Consider the following 16,138-nt stretch of genomic DNA (forward strand, 5'->3'; position numbering starts at 1 on the left):
ACTGCGTATTGTTTTGATAAACGATAAATTACTTATACCTAATCTTTTCAAGTAGAATTATCGGACTAGCAGACTGAAAGTATCTTTATAGGGATTCTAATAATTACGGATATTATTTATTTTATAAAATATTTTTTAGTACTAGGTAAATTAAAAAGGGATATTATTTAGTGTAAAGAATTGTTAAAGGGTTTTAGATCCGTAATCAGTCTTGGAAGGTTACCTTATATTAGGAAATTAAAATAAAAGAACACAAACCAATAAATTGTTAGTATGATATTCAGCAGACGAGTACAGCGCATTAGGTTCACCCCACTTATCTTGGGGGACTGAAGTAGATATCCATTTGCTACTCCTTTTCTTAGGGGTTTTTATCACTTCTCGTAAACGTCTCAGTAATTCAGGTCCTAGAAGAAACAATTATTTAAATCGTTTTTAGTTTAAAACGCAGCTTTTATTGGAGTAGTAAAATCACAAAAGCGAAAAATTTAGAATGTTTGTTACTTCTTCACGCGCAAACTATTTGACAGAATTTGATGAAACTTGGCAGTAATAGTACGCCTTACCTATACATCTGAAAGATGTTCCTTCACTACTTTTTACAATCTACATAATTATACTGTTGAAAACTGAATGCTAATCGGCTTAGCAGGGTATGAACATTATGTAATGCTACCTATATCGGGTATGTCGTTCATAATCACATTAAATGAAATGCGTTAATATACTGGTTAATATTATGTCGATTAACACAAAGATAAAAGAAAAATACCTACAAATAAAAAAATGATTTTTACAAACAAAGTAAATGGAATAAAAATGTGCAAAAATTAGAACACCATATAAAAGTCAGTTATTACAAACAACTGAAATTCTCCCTTGAAAACTGACAGCTGTCAACTGATCAAAACATACGATACTCCTAACTTTATCTCTGCTTTACACAGGATCTTGTAAATTATAAAAACGAAAAATGACTCCTGTGGTCAAACCACTGAATGGATTAGGTTATTTTTTTTACAATTCGACATAGAATATCATAAAGTATATGCAATATGATTTAATGTGATTGTGAACGACACACCCGATATATTTTCGAGTAATTATAATTTCTTGCAATTAACATTCATTTACTCACCAATTGTTCCATGACTCATTCCTATTACTACATACTCTTATTTTCTCATTACGTTCTACACTCGTAGTAAAAATATAAAATAAATACGAGGTAATGGAACATAATCCGCAAATCCTTTATATGCCGTTACACGTACTAGTCTAGTGATTTTCACTCAGTATTTGAAGAGATTATTGTCTCGTAAAAACATTTTATTACTATGGTCCGTAGAGGGGTTTTATTACTTTATATATCTGAATATTTGTGCAAGTAATATAAGGATTTTAAGCTGCAAGATTAGTTCTGCTTTCATTTTGAAATGTACGTAAAATAATTCGTTTAACAAAAGCAGTTGTTTCAGAATTTGTTGATAACTCAAACTTGTCTCATTAAAAAGTTTTCTGTTTAGGTATTACTGTCAGAATGTGTATTTTGATGTAATGTTCGTAATATTTAGATAGGGTGTTACTTTTACCTACTAATATATGTAAAACAAAATGTAAACATATATTGTAAGGAGTTTTTTTTTGTTTATTTGTACCCTGAAAGCTCGAAAACAAATGAACCGGCTTGAGAAAAAAACCCTATTGAGAAGTCACTCTATTCCTGGGTGACATAAAGCTATATGTTATCTGGGTACAGGTATACATTCCCCCAGGAAATGGTTCAAAGGGCAAAACAACTATTCAATAAAATACGATTGAAAAAGCATATTTGTTTACATGTGAATATTTAAAGATTTATGAAAAAAAATACAAAACAAAAATACATACCACAGTGCGCTATATACCTCGAATGGTAAGCTATGTTAGCACAGGGTACTTCTTTAGCAAATATACCACGTTTCGTCAGTTCTCCTACAAACTCTTTCATTTTGTCAGCCGGACCTGATATCGTGGAGGACTCGAAGCTATTGTGACAGGCTATGTCTATTTCTGGGGGGCATTGGTTTACAATCTGAAATATGAAATAAATCATTGTTTTAGACTAAGGAAAATGTGGTACCAGGAGCGTGTTTACTGCTTTATAAGTCTAAGCTTTAAATATATTGAACCTATAGATATGAACGAACAAAATCCTTACGGTTTTTTTATATCTCAACATTATATAAAATGTTGTTTCTCTACTGAGAAATTACTACGAAGTAAATAATCCCACAAAAATACGGTGAAAAAAATATTTATGTTTTTCTGTATGGATGCACGATTGACGGTGTGGTACTCTTACGCATAAATTATTAAACGGATTTTGATAACTCAGAAAAAAGAGTTATGCTCAGACTGTGTAGTTTCCTCAACTTTCAGATTAAATCTATAACAGCAAGAATTCAATTTTTATTATTATCTTACCGCCTGATATCCCACGCCTACGGCAGCCATGGATCCCTTTATCAGCTCAGTTTCCAAGCAGACCTTTCCTCGGCTGTACGTGGACAGTATCAACTCTTCAGCCGTGAAAGTATTGTCATGGTAGGCACACGCCATCTCTCCTAAACTGTGACCTGTTTGAAATAAAATAATAAAAAAAATTGTATCCAACACATTTTTTTTTTCAAATTTGCATGCTATGGTAGGTACTAGAAGTTTTGTTTGTTTACCGTAGGTTATTTCATTTAGTTTTTAGGTTCCGAAACTACGCAAGGGATTTAAAATATACCTAATTTAATTGTTGAGAAACGACATTATTTTTGGGTTACATAAGATATATTTTATCCAGATACATGAAGTAGTTTGCATGCTGTGAGCTATTGTTTATAACTCTAAAATTCAAAAATGATGCATTGGTTAATATTTATTGCTCATCAGATATCCACCGATCCCACTTCATTATCACACATTTAATATTTTACTGCATACAAAAGAGGAAGTACAGAAAATAATAGTGTTGACCATAATAAAATAACGCATCGAATTTTAAACACAAAATTGATATACGATCAGCAAATTGATTTTGATGGATCGTTATAAACTGCTAGGATTCTGAATATTTCCAATTCATTCATTCCATACAATATACATAAATCAAACTGGATTTCCGATTTGAATTTGTTTTATTTATTTTAATCTCTATTTGTTTTTATTCATAGTTTGTTATCGGTTTTGCATAAAAGGATCAAGACAATAAGGGCCATGGAAAATGAAATATTCACCTAAATAATATCTAAAATACGATTTTATGATATTTAATAATCAAACAACCGAATAGTTTGCTGTCGGTTATTCCAGGTAAATGAATATTTTAAGCATAACATCGCTGTTGTAGATCATAACCATTTCCAGGTATTTTGATTTCGAAAATGTCAGTTATTTGGCTTATCTGAAGGACGACATTTAACTATCTCGATTCCTCTACAAGATTAAAGTGATACTCACCGATAATATAATCAGGAACAATACCCATCTCTTTAATGACATCAGTCAAACCAATTTGTACTGCTCCAATGCCTACGAACGCGTTGAGGATATTTTCGAATATGGCATTGTCGAGTTCAGTCACAATCCTTATGAGATCTAGGCCTTTTGGCTCCAATACTTTGTGACATCTGCAAATTGAGGGAAATGGTTTGAATAAATGCGTTTGACGTTGATGCATATAAGCGTGTGATGCAGGATCATTTTGTTGCTATGGGACACTAATGAACTAAAGATAGTTATAATTTTAATAGCTGTACTTAATTAGTATCCTACTTATATCACATGAATTAAGGCAAAAGTGGGATTGTGTTTATTTTGATGTAACTTGATGATGTCTTACATGGTAGAATTACATAAAGATATAGTTCTCTCTGGACCAGATGAATGGCATAATATAGCATAAGTATTTTCCTATAGGAATAAATATGTACATGAGAAGGTAATTTGTCCATTATCAGAAATATTAATTACTGGCCCAAAATCAATTTATTCATCACTTTCTTGGACTAAAGTCTTCACAAAGATAAAAGCTGACACATCGTGTAATTTTCCTTTCACTACAACTTGAGATAAATTATTAAATATTACAAGCCTTAAATCTTTTGAAGGAGCGACCAAGTATTTGACCTTAATCGCTGTTTTGAGGCTAACAAAACATTAACAAAGGCAATCTATCATAATAAGTTTCCTCTTTAATTCCTAAAAATAGCGATGGCAAAGTTTTTGGTATCATTTTACTAATGAGCTGGGATTTTCAAGTGGCATAATGAAAATAACTCATAGAAATTAAAGTTGGATAAGCAAAACCGTAATTTAAAAAAAATCCTAATTGCCCATTAAAAAGTAAAGTTGGCCATTAGTTTCATTCCTTGTGCATTTTGGCTACTATTGACTTGAAAATATTCAAAATATTCATGTATTAGCTTCCGCCCACGGCTTCGACCGCGCAGAGTTCGGTTATATCGCGTTTCCAAGAGAATTCTTCAGAAGTACGGGATAAAAACTTACCTGTTGTCTGTACCAAATTTTATTAAAATCAGTTCGGTGGTTTAGACGTGAAAGCGTAACAGACAGACAGACAGAGTTATTTTCGCATTTATAATATTAGTAGTAAGTACAAATTTCAGAATTGTTCAGTTTATTGGAGATGACTCTTGATATTATTCAATTTTCTTCGTATCTATTAGAAATAAAAACAATGTAAATATTCCAAGCAATTCAAGTTTTATTTATCTTCATGAAAACTGCATTATGTTCTACAGAACATAAAATAATCACTGTTTTACACATCGCAAAGCTTCTTAATACAGAGTTAATGTAACGTAAACTTTCTAGTGTTGTGAATAATTATTTCAGAACAGATAAAAGCATAGCACAAAAAATGAAAATGCTCTCAAAGTATTTTGTTTCTCTTTAATTTTTGTTAGTTTTTCATTTAGAATATTCAAGTTATTTTTTGAGATAAGTGTCTTGAGATTAGGTTGTGAAACACGTTTGAGAATATTTTATTTAAATTTTGTGTGTGGCATATACCTACATCGTGTTTAAATTAGCACGATATAAATTATTGTTCTAATATTCGAACAAAAAAATAAACTTAAAATACTTTGTGATAATGATTGTTGTACACCTTTTCTTTTCTAACTATTTATTGTGTGAAAATTCCTACCTATCAGAGAAATCACCCACAAATATATTTTTTTGTCATTTTCTCCATCTATCAGCTATGTAAACACCTAAAATAAGCCCCACACTAAGAAAATTAGTACATACTTGTGAATAGCAGCAGCAAAGGTTGGTATCCTCATCAGATCAGCTCCCATGCCGGCCCATTGGGACCCCATACCGCTGTACACGAACCAGAGTGGACGTTTCACTCCCGGGTAATAGTCTACACTCTGTGATAAGCTGATGGTTTCTTGCTTTTCATTTGTTTCTGAAAACAAAAGTGTAAAATATCAGAAAACCAACGATAATTCCTTGAGTAGTAATGACGTTGTCTTCATTTAGGGTGCGTCTACACGGTGTATGTAGGTGGAGCAAGTTAACATGCGCAAGGACAAGAGCACGCGGTTGGGTATTCTGCTTTGGTACGACCCGAAACTCACTGGACACACACGTTTTTAAAATGCATGTAACCTGCGCATGTGCCTCAACATGCGCAAGCTACTTGCACCGTGTAGAAGCACCCTTACAATTACCGATCCATCAATTTTCAATCTCTATTCGAAAACCGATGGATCGTTTATTTCAATCCTCAGTTAGTCAATGTGGCAGACGTTAGGAAAGGTTTATTTATAACAGTGAACCACATTATGAAGGTTCGAATACCTAGTGTTACAAATAAACCTGATGTCTGCTTCATTGACGAAAACTGCATGAAGTCTTTCGTACATCTTTGACGAAATTCTGTCTACATAACAGCAATTGCACTCTTAAGTAGCGTATGTAAATAAGAAAAAATGTTTTATAAACCTTTAGAAACTTACCAAGAATAGTATAACCACGTCCAGTGTGTCCAGGGATGTCGTGCTCATACACTTTGTGCAATAAAGCAATCTCCTCTGGATCTACAGGGTGACTCTTCATGATGTCCCAAATAGTTTGCACACAGGATTCCTCCCTGCCTGACGCTAGTACTAAGTGAGGTATTTGGCTTCTATACTTTTGTAGCTGCTGGAATTGAAGGAATAAATAAATGAATATCGCGACACCTTCATACATGGTTGGTTAGCTCCATGGGAAGCTGTTTATAAGCTTGTGTTACGGGTGCTAGTATAATTGATAAAATACATATACTTTACATATGTAGACTCATAAATACATATTTCAACACCTATACACCACAGGCAATAAGCATGCTCATCATGCAAAAGCTGATCGTACCAGGAATTGAACCCGGGACCATTGCGCCACCGAGGTCGAGGGTTCAAATAATAATTATATTAAACAGTCAAAGGTATGGTTACTAAGGAAAACAGCAACGTAATCAACCAGTCGACGCTTCCGAGAATTCTCCGATGAGAGAAATCCAATTATTGAATTATGTATACCAATTCCTTTAGCTTGGCAATAATTAGATGAAGCAGTATTGTAGTACGAAGGCAAATCAGAGGAAATATATGGCTAGTTGGCTACATGCCTGCACTTCTTGTTCTCGGAAGTTTGTTGCGAACCGCTATCAAATAACCATTTGATCTAATCCAATGCTCGAATCTATTGGCATTGCGATTGATACAATGTGTACCAATAATACCCTATGACTTAAAATATATTATGGAAATAAATTACCTTCTCCTTGTAATGCCCTTTCAGCACAACATGGAAATTGCCCCCACTGAAGGAGAAATTGTTCAAGGCAGTGAACCCTCTGTCAAAGGGTGCATTTTCTGTCACAACTTGCACTCTTCTATCTTTTACTGCAGCAACCTGATCTTGGGGTTCACAATAGTGAAGGTTCGCCGGTAACTTGCCTTTGTGGTAAGCTAGGCAAAGCTGAAAAATAATATAATATTATTTTAGTTAGCACAACAGAGACGCCAGCAACTCACGCCGCAAAATTTTCGAAATCAACATTGAACTTTATGCTTTAAAGATAAAATTAAAACTCTTTAAAAAAAAGACAGATTTTAGTAGGTTTAATAGGTTTTGACATTGTATTGACAACTACGTTCATTTGCTATCGATCTAAATACAAGAATATCATAGAACATCTATGAACGAAATTTGGGTACTTTGAGGATCTTGTATTGTCAGTTCTGGACTAGAAGAAATATGTCTCTAACAAAGGACATTGTTCAATTTTGGCCTAAGAACCGATGTGAATATAAATTATACTATAATTTTTATTTATTTTTATATTGTTTGAAACATATTTTAGTATTCCACGGACACTTCAAATAAAAAAATTCCAAATAAAAAGTAGGGTCACAATTATTGATGCCTTATAAAATGTTTCCGTCGGCCAGTGCTGCCAGTTTCGGAAGTTTTCGGGATTTCGGTAAATACGGATCGAATTGAGAACCTCCTTTCCGAAGTCGGTTATTAAAATTAGTTGCTAACACTTTATTCATTTAAATACCTAAACTGACTAGCTAGAAAAAAACTAGTATTTGTATAATGTTTTAAGATGGTTTTGAGCGAAATCGCGAATTTCTAGCTTGGCACTCGAGTAGGATTATAGTTTTCGTAATTGGCAACACTGGTGTACTTCAGTCAGTTTGATAGCTTTGCGACTATCGTTTCTTTTGTGATTTTCTATGCGTTTCATGGTTTTATTCTAACAACTTTGGCTTGATTACGGACTCCGATTAGATTGCGTACTTGGTAGACTCGGCTTTGAGTGAAGAACTGGATTTTACTAGCATTTTCGGATATTGCTCTGTCTGTGATCGAATTTAGTTATATTATAATTACAACAATGGATGCAGAATATAGTATATTGTATAAATTGTGGATCTGCTGGAGGTTCTTTGGTATTAGAAAACGAAGATATACTTCGTTGCATACAACAATGGACCGTTCCCCGTATGGTAAGTGGTCTACGAAAGTGTTTTTCTAATTTTGATAAGAATGTTACTACCTACTTATGTTTTCATAAGCACACAATTTCTCGGTTTTCAAATCAATTGCCACAATTGCAAGTTACTTGATATTTACTAATGTTTTTTGTATTTATTATTACAGGTTGAAGCTCATGACCTTATATGTACGACGTGTTGGTCTCAAGCAGTCGAGCATAATAAGATGCAATGCACTGTTGGACGCAATTGTGTACTTTGTAAGAAGCTCCTACCATCAGGCATACTGTTGCAATTGTATCTTTGGGCGTAGAACAGTGGGCTGTTGTGCCCACATAATGACTATTATCTGGTAGATATTTAAGCTGGGCGAGATACCAAAACTCAATTGAACCCCCTGCTCAGTTCTTAGATAATATATTATTGAGAAATATTGATGATTAAAAACCTTTAATTGAATATAAATATTGTTTTTATTGCACATCCTCGAAAACCTCTTTCATTGTTATTGGTAAACCTTACTTTAACTGTTAAATTATTTTGTGTGGTAATGACATTTTTAGTATGGTCTGTACCTTCTTGGTAATAGACCGCGGGTTCGATTCCCGCCTTATGGCATGTAGATAGCTAGGTAACTGTCTAATATAAAAGTAGTATCAATCATTTAAATAAATAATTCTCTATCGTAATAATATCGATATTTTATGAATTGTGGTGAATGGAACTCTTCCATTTTGGATACGTTTTATTACAAATCCAAAGTGGATTCACTATATATTAAGAAACGTAACGTTGAAAGCAAAAGCGTTTAGGTAGTTGTTTTTCATAAAAATTCTAAGCATTTATGAAAACTAGTCACACGCCCCGTCTTCGCACGGTGGCAATATAAAACCTTGGTGTTAACCTTCCTCTTGACCTACTCTATCTATTAAAAAAAAATAAAAAAAAAATCGCACCCAAATCCATCGCGTAGTTTTAAAGATCTAAAGCATTCATAGGGACAGACAGAAAATGCAACTTTATAAAATGATCATTGTCAAAGAATTATCTTAAACTTGACTATTTACTATCTCTTTTCCTAGTATCTAGTAGAGTAGTCTTTTCCTAGATCTAGAAGAGAACATATAGAGCTGTACATAGTATTGTTGATATTTTGTATAGTGTAGTTTGATAACACTACTCTGATATTTCACGCAAGCTTGGTTATTTTTTATTTATAACCTCAAAATATTAACTTTTTTCGTAATTATTTTAGTTTCCTGAAGTGTCCGTTCGTGAAAACTTATTTCATAGGATTCCATATAATTTTAAGAGTTTATAGAAGTCACTTTCCATTCAAACGGTTCTTAGGCAGAACATGTATGGAGCCGGAACAATGTCCTTTAAATAAAACCCACGTGAATCTTTATTTACTTACTTTAGTAACAGCACATACTCCGGACGCTGGTTCGCTGTTGCCCATATTAGATTTGACACTCCCTATTTTAACCGCTTCTTTTGCAGCAAAAACATTTCCAATGGCTGTCAGTTCATTTTCATCAGCTGCTGCAATAGCTGTTAAAATAAAATATATTTGAATGTTAATAAGTCCAACCAAGATGTTCGTTTTTCTTTCAATCTCAATTATAGGTACAGTCAGCCTGGAAAGTGGTCTACTAGTTTTGACAAAAGTGTTTTTGTGAGATTTTATATGATTTCATATGACTGGTGTCTATAATTTGTTATGAAGCATAAAAATCTGCAATGTGCGGGTACATTGCAGATTTTTTAGTCGGCCAGCAATATGATTGAGAGCTTGATAAGTCGAGGAGTATGGAACACATAACAACGATGAGATATTTGACCTATTTAACAAAGTGGCCAAAATATTTTTTATGTGTAATTTGAAATTAACAGTATCGTGGGAAATTAAACAAAATCTAATTAATACAACTGGTCACAACAAACCAAATTATTGTGAACAATAACTTCAAATATTTGTTTTCATATAAATAATATATGATTAATTATAGGTACAACGTATGAAAACAAAGCATACCTAACATTTAGTGGGTCATTATGAAATTAATTAAATTTAACATTGTGCAAATCTAATTTATAATATCAAATGTATATGTTTTTGTGTCCAGATTGACAATTATTACAGTAAAATCAAATAATCTCTTGATAAATCTAATGAAAATATTTACCAAAGTACTGATAATAATATCAGTATTATAAAAATACGAGAGTAATCTTTACAAGTCGGTCAGTGGCCCCGTGACGCCAAAATTACTGAACCGATTGAAACGAAATATCCTTCCCAGTAAATTTAGAGCCTGAGAAACGACGCGGCGGAACTCGGCCTGTGCTGCACCTCGCAGCACTGCCGGTCCCAAGCCCGGGTAAACGAGGAGGATTCTTCGTAGGGCCAACAACTATACAAGGTAAAAAACTAAATGTTCCGAAGTCCTAGAGGAGACCAAGACCCACAAAGGGTTGTAGAGCCAACGGAATTAAGTAAGTAAGAAATGACGCGGCGACGTAGGCTTTTATCCGGATTTACGAAGTAGTTCCCTCAAGACGCTACGACTATTTAGTAATAAAAATATATAATATTACCTGCACCATGAGCTTCAACATACTCCACATTTTTAGGATCCACATCAGTTTCCCCATAGAATTCATAAAGGAATTTCTCAATATCTTCTGTTTCACGATAAGGTAGGAACTGGGCGTCACTCTTCAAATTGTAGTTACCTTTTGCATGGTAAACTTCTGCATAGATTCTGTGTAAGAAAATATTACTTTAAGGGCTGTGTTTTAGAAATCTATATAACTTTTATCTGAAGAATAATTATGTTTGATGTTTTCACAGCTTTTGTATTGAAAATTATGCTATCAAACGGCTATGATCATTCTTTAGTTAGAAGGAAACTTTAAAAAATCTGATTTAAAAAATCGTGTCAAAATATTATGTATCAAAATATATTTTATCCGGGAGTGTACTTTTGATATACATCGTAGTCTTTGCTTTTGAATATTTCAATTTTATTTCAGTGATTTTTACTTGTATGAATGACATAAATACAAACAAATGTCATTACCGATGAATTAAAAAACCCCTTTGTAGAATGTACATTTACATACATTAATCATTCTAAAGTTTTTTGTCAAAAATTGATTAATGCATAACTGAGTAAAATATTGAGAAATTAAATATAAAATATGTTCTGACATAAAAGGATGTGCAGATTGTTATATTTTTATTATTCATTTATTAAACCAAAACCTCCATTTTTGTTTATGAAACCTGAAAGGCAGTTTATTTCACAGGTTTATTTATAGTATTGTTTGTTTGATGAATAATATTGGATATTATTATTCTTTCGTGACAAAATTGTGACTACTGATTCGCACAGTTTTTATATATTTTCCTATATACAAACATACATAATACATACTTATAATAAAACCTATATCGATAAGGGCTGTCTTAAGGAACCTGATGAAAGTCCCTAAAAGCTGTTTACCGCAAATCTGCCAAAAAAACTTCAAAATGATTACAAGTACATTTTTATTTTATTCTACCTTTAAATTATTGATCAGATAAAAATTGATACCTGTGTGCATCCTCCGCTTTTTGCAAAAATATTACATTGATAGCATCGGCCCTCACATAACCGTCTGCGTTCTTGTCGAAGCATTTTGTTTTCCCATCCAAACAGAGGAGGCCAGCTCTAAAAAAATTGTAAAAGTAGTTTTATTTTTTAATAGTTCATGACCTATTTTATAAGTCAATTAATTCAATTTACTAACAACTGCTGTAAATTAAGTAGGTATGTAATCAAAACCATGTTATTTGAACATCTTTTAGTCGTTACGGGTAGTTAGAAGCCAGTAAGCCTGACAACCAATCTTGCCTAGGGGTATTGGGTTGCCCGGGTTACTGGGTTAAGGAGGTCGGATAAGCAGTCGCTCCTTGTAAAACACTGGTACTCAGCTGCATCTGTTTAGACTGGAAGCCAACCCCAACATTGACAAAGGCTCGGGAGATGATGATGATGTAATCATAAACCTACCTTCTCATATTCAAAGTCAAAGTCGGATGGACTCCTAAGTTACATCCACCGACGATAGCTGCATCGCATTCTCCAGATTTCATGGATTTGTAAGCTATTTCCAAGCATGCGGTGGAACTTGAACAGGCATAGTCCAAGCAGTAGGATGGGCCTTTGCCATCTATCCAGTAGGATATGCGGTTGGCCAGCATGGCTTTGCTGCCTCTGAAAGAAGAATGGAGTTCGAATTTTGAACTGTGTTGTTCGTCAGTTGTTTATTTAGTTCAAAGAGAATTATTGGACTTTTTATCTTAACTAGAATCTTCGGCACGAATCTTGAGCGCTGACCTTCATCTGTGCAGAAGTGATTTATTAGCAAAGAACTAATCCCGAGTGACGGCTATGACGCGATGCGCTGCGGGCCAATCACCGCTTTACAAAGCCCCCGCGCCCTCACTTCATACCACAGAAAGGACCCAATAAATTACTTCTGCGCAGATGAAGGTCAGCGCTCAAGATTCGTGCCGATGATTATAACTGATTTTACAAGTATAATTAAACTAACTTCCACCCGCGGCTTCACTCGCGTAGTGTGATGATAAATAGTAGCCTATGGGTTAATCCAGCGTAGCACCTTTCTACGTACCAAATTTCGACTAAATTGGTTCAGCCATTTTTGCGTAAAAGAAAACAAACATACATCCATACATTCTCACAAACTTTCACGTTTATAATTTTGGTAGGATATTGGTAGATAGGATTAGTAGGATAATACATACCCATTGACAACAAAATCGCTGCGTTTTGTTAAATCATACATAGTCAAGGCACTGTTTTCAGCGAAAGATGAACCAATGAATACCCCCACTCGTTTGCCTCTCAGTGATTGGGGACTTGTACCTAAAAATATATATAATAATTATATTTTTTCTCAAACAACGTCCCAATTTTTTGTTCGCCCAGGAACTTAAAACCTTTCTACCTATTTACCAACCAAAAGTTACCATAAACAATTTTTGTTTTTCACTTTTCTTGCATGTTAATTTCTGACACTTACGCGAATATTTGACATTGAAATAAAACTACTTTTACGGATTTTATCGCTGTCATATTAATATTATTTACTGCCAGTTTCTTCATCAAAAGTTAAAGCCAAAGTAAAAGTCAAAGTAATGCCTAAAGTAAAAGTAACGGTCAAATTCAATTTTTCTATTAGTTTTGCTGTCACTTTAGCCTTGAAAAAACGTATTAGACCGTTACTTTTACTTTAGACATTACTTTAACTTTAACTTTTGATGAAGAAACTGGCCGTTAATTATTTAATCCTGACGTTTCGGATACTTTACAGCATCCATGGTCACGTGCAGACTAAGGTGTTGGTCGTCTTGATATTATAGTTACAAACAGCTACCCTACATTTTGTTGATTATTTACAATCCGATTTACGCAAAACGAGCTCACTGTATCCTTAGGTCTGGCAGTTTTCGGCTTGGATTTTCGTTTAATAGTTTCTATGATGGATGAATTTTCCTCCAGTATTTTTAACAATAACCTGTATTTCACATGACACAACTAACCTGAATCAAAAATGGCTCCATAGGCATGTTCCAACAGCTTTCTTCCCATAGGCTCTAAAGCACAAGCAAGTTGAAACGTCACTCCAAAAAACTGAGCATCGAATTTATCAGTTCCTTTTATTTTTCCAAAATGTTTCGGCACATCTGGGTCATTGACATTCCACTTTGGATCTTCACTTGTAACCATATCAACCTGTGTGAAAAATTTAGAAACAGTACCTATAGTTAATATGTGAAATGAAATAAGTGATAAACAATTTTATTGTTATTTAGAATCATCATATCTAAGTATAGCTTGAATATTCACGAAAATGTCACAAATGAAGTATAATTTAAATGAAGGTAGTTAAGCACATTATTAAAATTAAAATGATCCCTTAACACTGAAAAATATTCAAGGCCACTTACATTATTATAAAGATTGTTCATAAAATCCAAAACAGTATCCGAATTTGGAAATACTCCTGATATACCACTGATCACCACTTCTTTACCAGATAAAGGTCTTGGAACCTGTTTATCATCCTGACCCTCAATCTTTTCAGAAGGAGCCATAGTAATCACGATCAAAATTAAAAAAAAGATAAAAAAACGTCTGTATTCTTCAAGTAGAATCAAGGTAATTAAATGATTCATATAGACCACTTTTATACGCAAGGTCTTAGGTATGTTCCATGTATTGTAATCATTTAGGGGTCCCTATGTTTCGTCGTCTTTTATCATATTTTCTTCATTTATTATTTTGAAGGGATTGTCCCCAAAATATTTGTAACGCCCTCACGTCTGACCACTGTGGCCAAAAAGTGAGTTTTCCCATGGTTATCCATACGAGTCCACTTAAAATTGAATGCAGGCCCCATTCAGCTAGTCGTTGTAACAGATTTAAATGTAATGTAGCTAAAAAAATTAATCCCAAAATTATTAACAACGAGGATCCTAATGCCATCTATGGATCACTTTTCAGTATTGTTCAGAATGAATTTGATTCTACATTTAAAACTAAAACTTTGGAAATTAAAAGTACCTCGGCTAACTTTAATCAATGGGCCACGACAGGTATTTATAAAAGTAGAGCGAGGCTGTATGAGCTATATGAAATAAAAACGTATCAATTTGATGATGCGTTTGTTAGTTATGTTAAGCAATATTCTAAATTATTCAAAAAGGTTTGTAATATGGCAAAATCTAAATTCATAAGCGACACTATTAAAAAGTCTAATAATAAAGTTAAAACTACATGGAAAATAATAAATAACGAAACTGGTAAATCGGTCAGTCATGAAAAGAAGTTTGAAATCCTAGTCGATAACAAACTTGTTAGTCATGCGGACGACGTAGCAAAAGCCTTTAACGAGTTCTTTGCCGATATACCCATAGCTACAACTCGCTCCTTAAATTCTTCTTCGACTGATGCTGAGAAGCTTTTGCGTAGTAGTGTACCCAAGTGTGACTTCTTATTCAAGTTTAAGCATGTAACGCCGCATGACGTCATCAATGTCTTCAAAACTCTTAAGTCAAAAAACACCGGTGATTACTGGGGTATTTCCACTACTGCCTCGTTGGTCTAGCTGTCGCAAGTGCGACTGCTGAGCGCGAGGTCTCGGGTTCGATTCCCGAGTCGGGCCGAAATCGCTTTGTGGGTTTTAGAAGACTTTCACATAGCAGCCCGGAGCCTGGAAGGTGGTGATTGATACACCCGTGCATCGGAGAGCACGTAAATGTCGGTCCTGCGCCTGATCTCTTTCCGGTCGTGTCGGATTGCCGTCCCATCGGGCTATGAGAGTGAAGGAATAGGGAGTGCACCTGTGTCTGCGCAAATGCTTGTGCACTATAATATGTCCTGCGTAGTTGGCTAATCTCCTTACATGAGAACAGCCGCCGTAGCCGATCGGCTAGGAGGACATCATTTTTCATCATCATTTCCACTAAACTTTTAAGTAATATCATTGACATTGTTGCTCCCTATCTAGCTGTTACATTCAATAAATGCGTTGATGCGGGTGTATTTCCCGACCTCATGAAACAAAGTAAAGTCGTTCCCTTGTTTAAATCAGGAACCAAGTCGGATATTGGTAACTTTAGACCAATTTCAATTCTACCTGCGTTTAGTAAAATATTTGAAAAGTTAATACTCAAGCAGTTGCTCAGTTATTTTAATGTAAATTGCCTCCTCCATAGCGAACAATATGGCTTTACTAGAGGTCGTTCGACTACTGATGCTGGTGTTGCTCTTTTAAAACATATTTTTAATGCATGGGAAAACTCTCAAAACGCAATTGGAGTCTTTTGCGACCTCTCCAAAGCATTTGATTGCGTTCAACATGACACACTTTTACGCAAGTTACGTTATTACGGCGTTCAAAACGGAGCTTTAAACGTCATAGAATCATATTTAAATCATAGATTGCAATGCGTAGACATCAACGGTGTCAAATCTTCAGGCCTACCAGTTCAATTAGGCGTGCCGCAG

At 34.3% G+C, this 16,138-nt stretch overlaps 1 protein-coding gene across 1 annotated transcript in view; it reads right to left on the minus strand.

The window, feature by feature from the left end:
- The window catches only part of LOC124636626 (fatty acid synthase-like), a 49,469-nt gene extending 35,246 nt beyond the window's left edge, over window positions 1–14,223 (minus strand). Inside the window, exons 1-14 of the mRNA XM_047172793.1 lie at window positions 14,077–14,223; window positions 13,669–13,861; window positions 12,871–12,991; window positions 12,113–12,316; window positions 11,654–11,770; window positions 10,653–10,819; window positions 9,469–9,605; window positions 6,823–7,026; window positions 6,021–6,207; window positions 5,305–5,467; window positions 3,490–3,659; window positions 2,467–2,618; window positions 1,891–2,074; window positions 259–407 (exon numbers count right to left, since the gene is read on the minus strand). Of these exons, the coding sequence (XP_047028749.1) occupies window positions 259–407; window positions 1,891–2,074; window positions 2,467–2,618; window positions 3,490–3,659; window positions 5,305–5,467; window positions 6,021–6,207; window positions 6,823–7,026; window positions 9,469–9,605; window positions 10,653–10,819; window positions 11,654–11,770; window positions 12,113–12,316; window positions 12,871–12,991; window positions 13,669–13,861; window positions 14,077–14,223 (2,295 nt within the window). The remainder of the gene's footprint in view (window positions 1–258; window positions 408–1,890; window positions 2,075–2,466; window positions 2,619–3,489; window positions 3,660–5,304; window positions 5,468–6,020; window positions 6,208–6,822; window positions 7,027–9,468; window positions 9,606–10,652; window positions 10,820–11,653; window positions 11,771–12,112; window positions 12,317–12,870; window positions 12,992–13,668; window positions 13,862–14,076) is intronic.
- Between the last annotated feature and the right edge of the window lie 1,915 nt (window positions 14,224–16,138).

The sequence above is a fragment of the Helicoverpa zea genome, chromosome 14 (genome assembly GCF_022581195.2).
Source record: "Helicoverpa zea isolate HzStark_Cry1AcR chromosome 14, ilHelZeax1.1, whole genome shotgun sequence".
In the NCBI taxonomy this organism is placed as follows: Eukaryota; Metazoa; Arthropoda; class Insecta; order Lepidoptera; family Noctuidae; genus Helicoverpa; species Helicoverpa zea.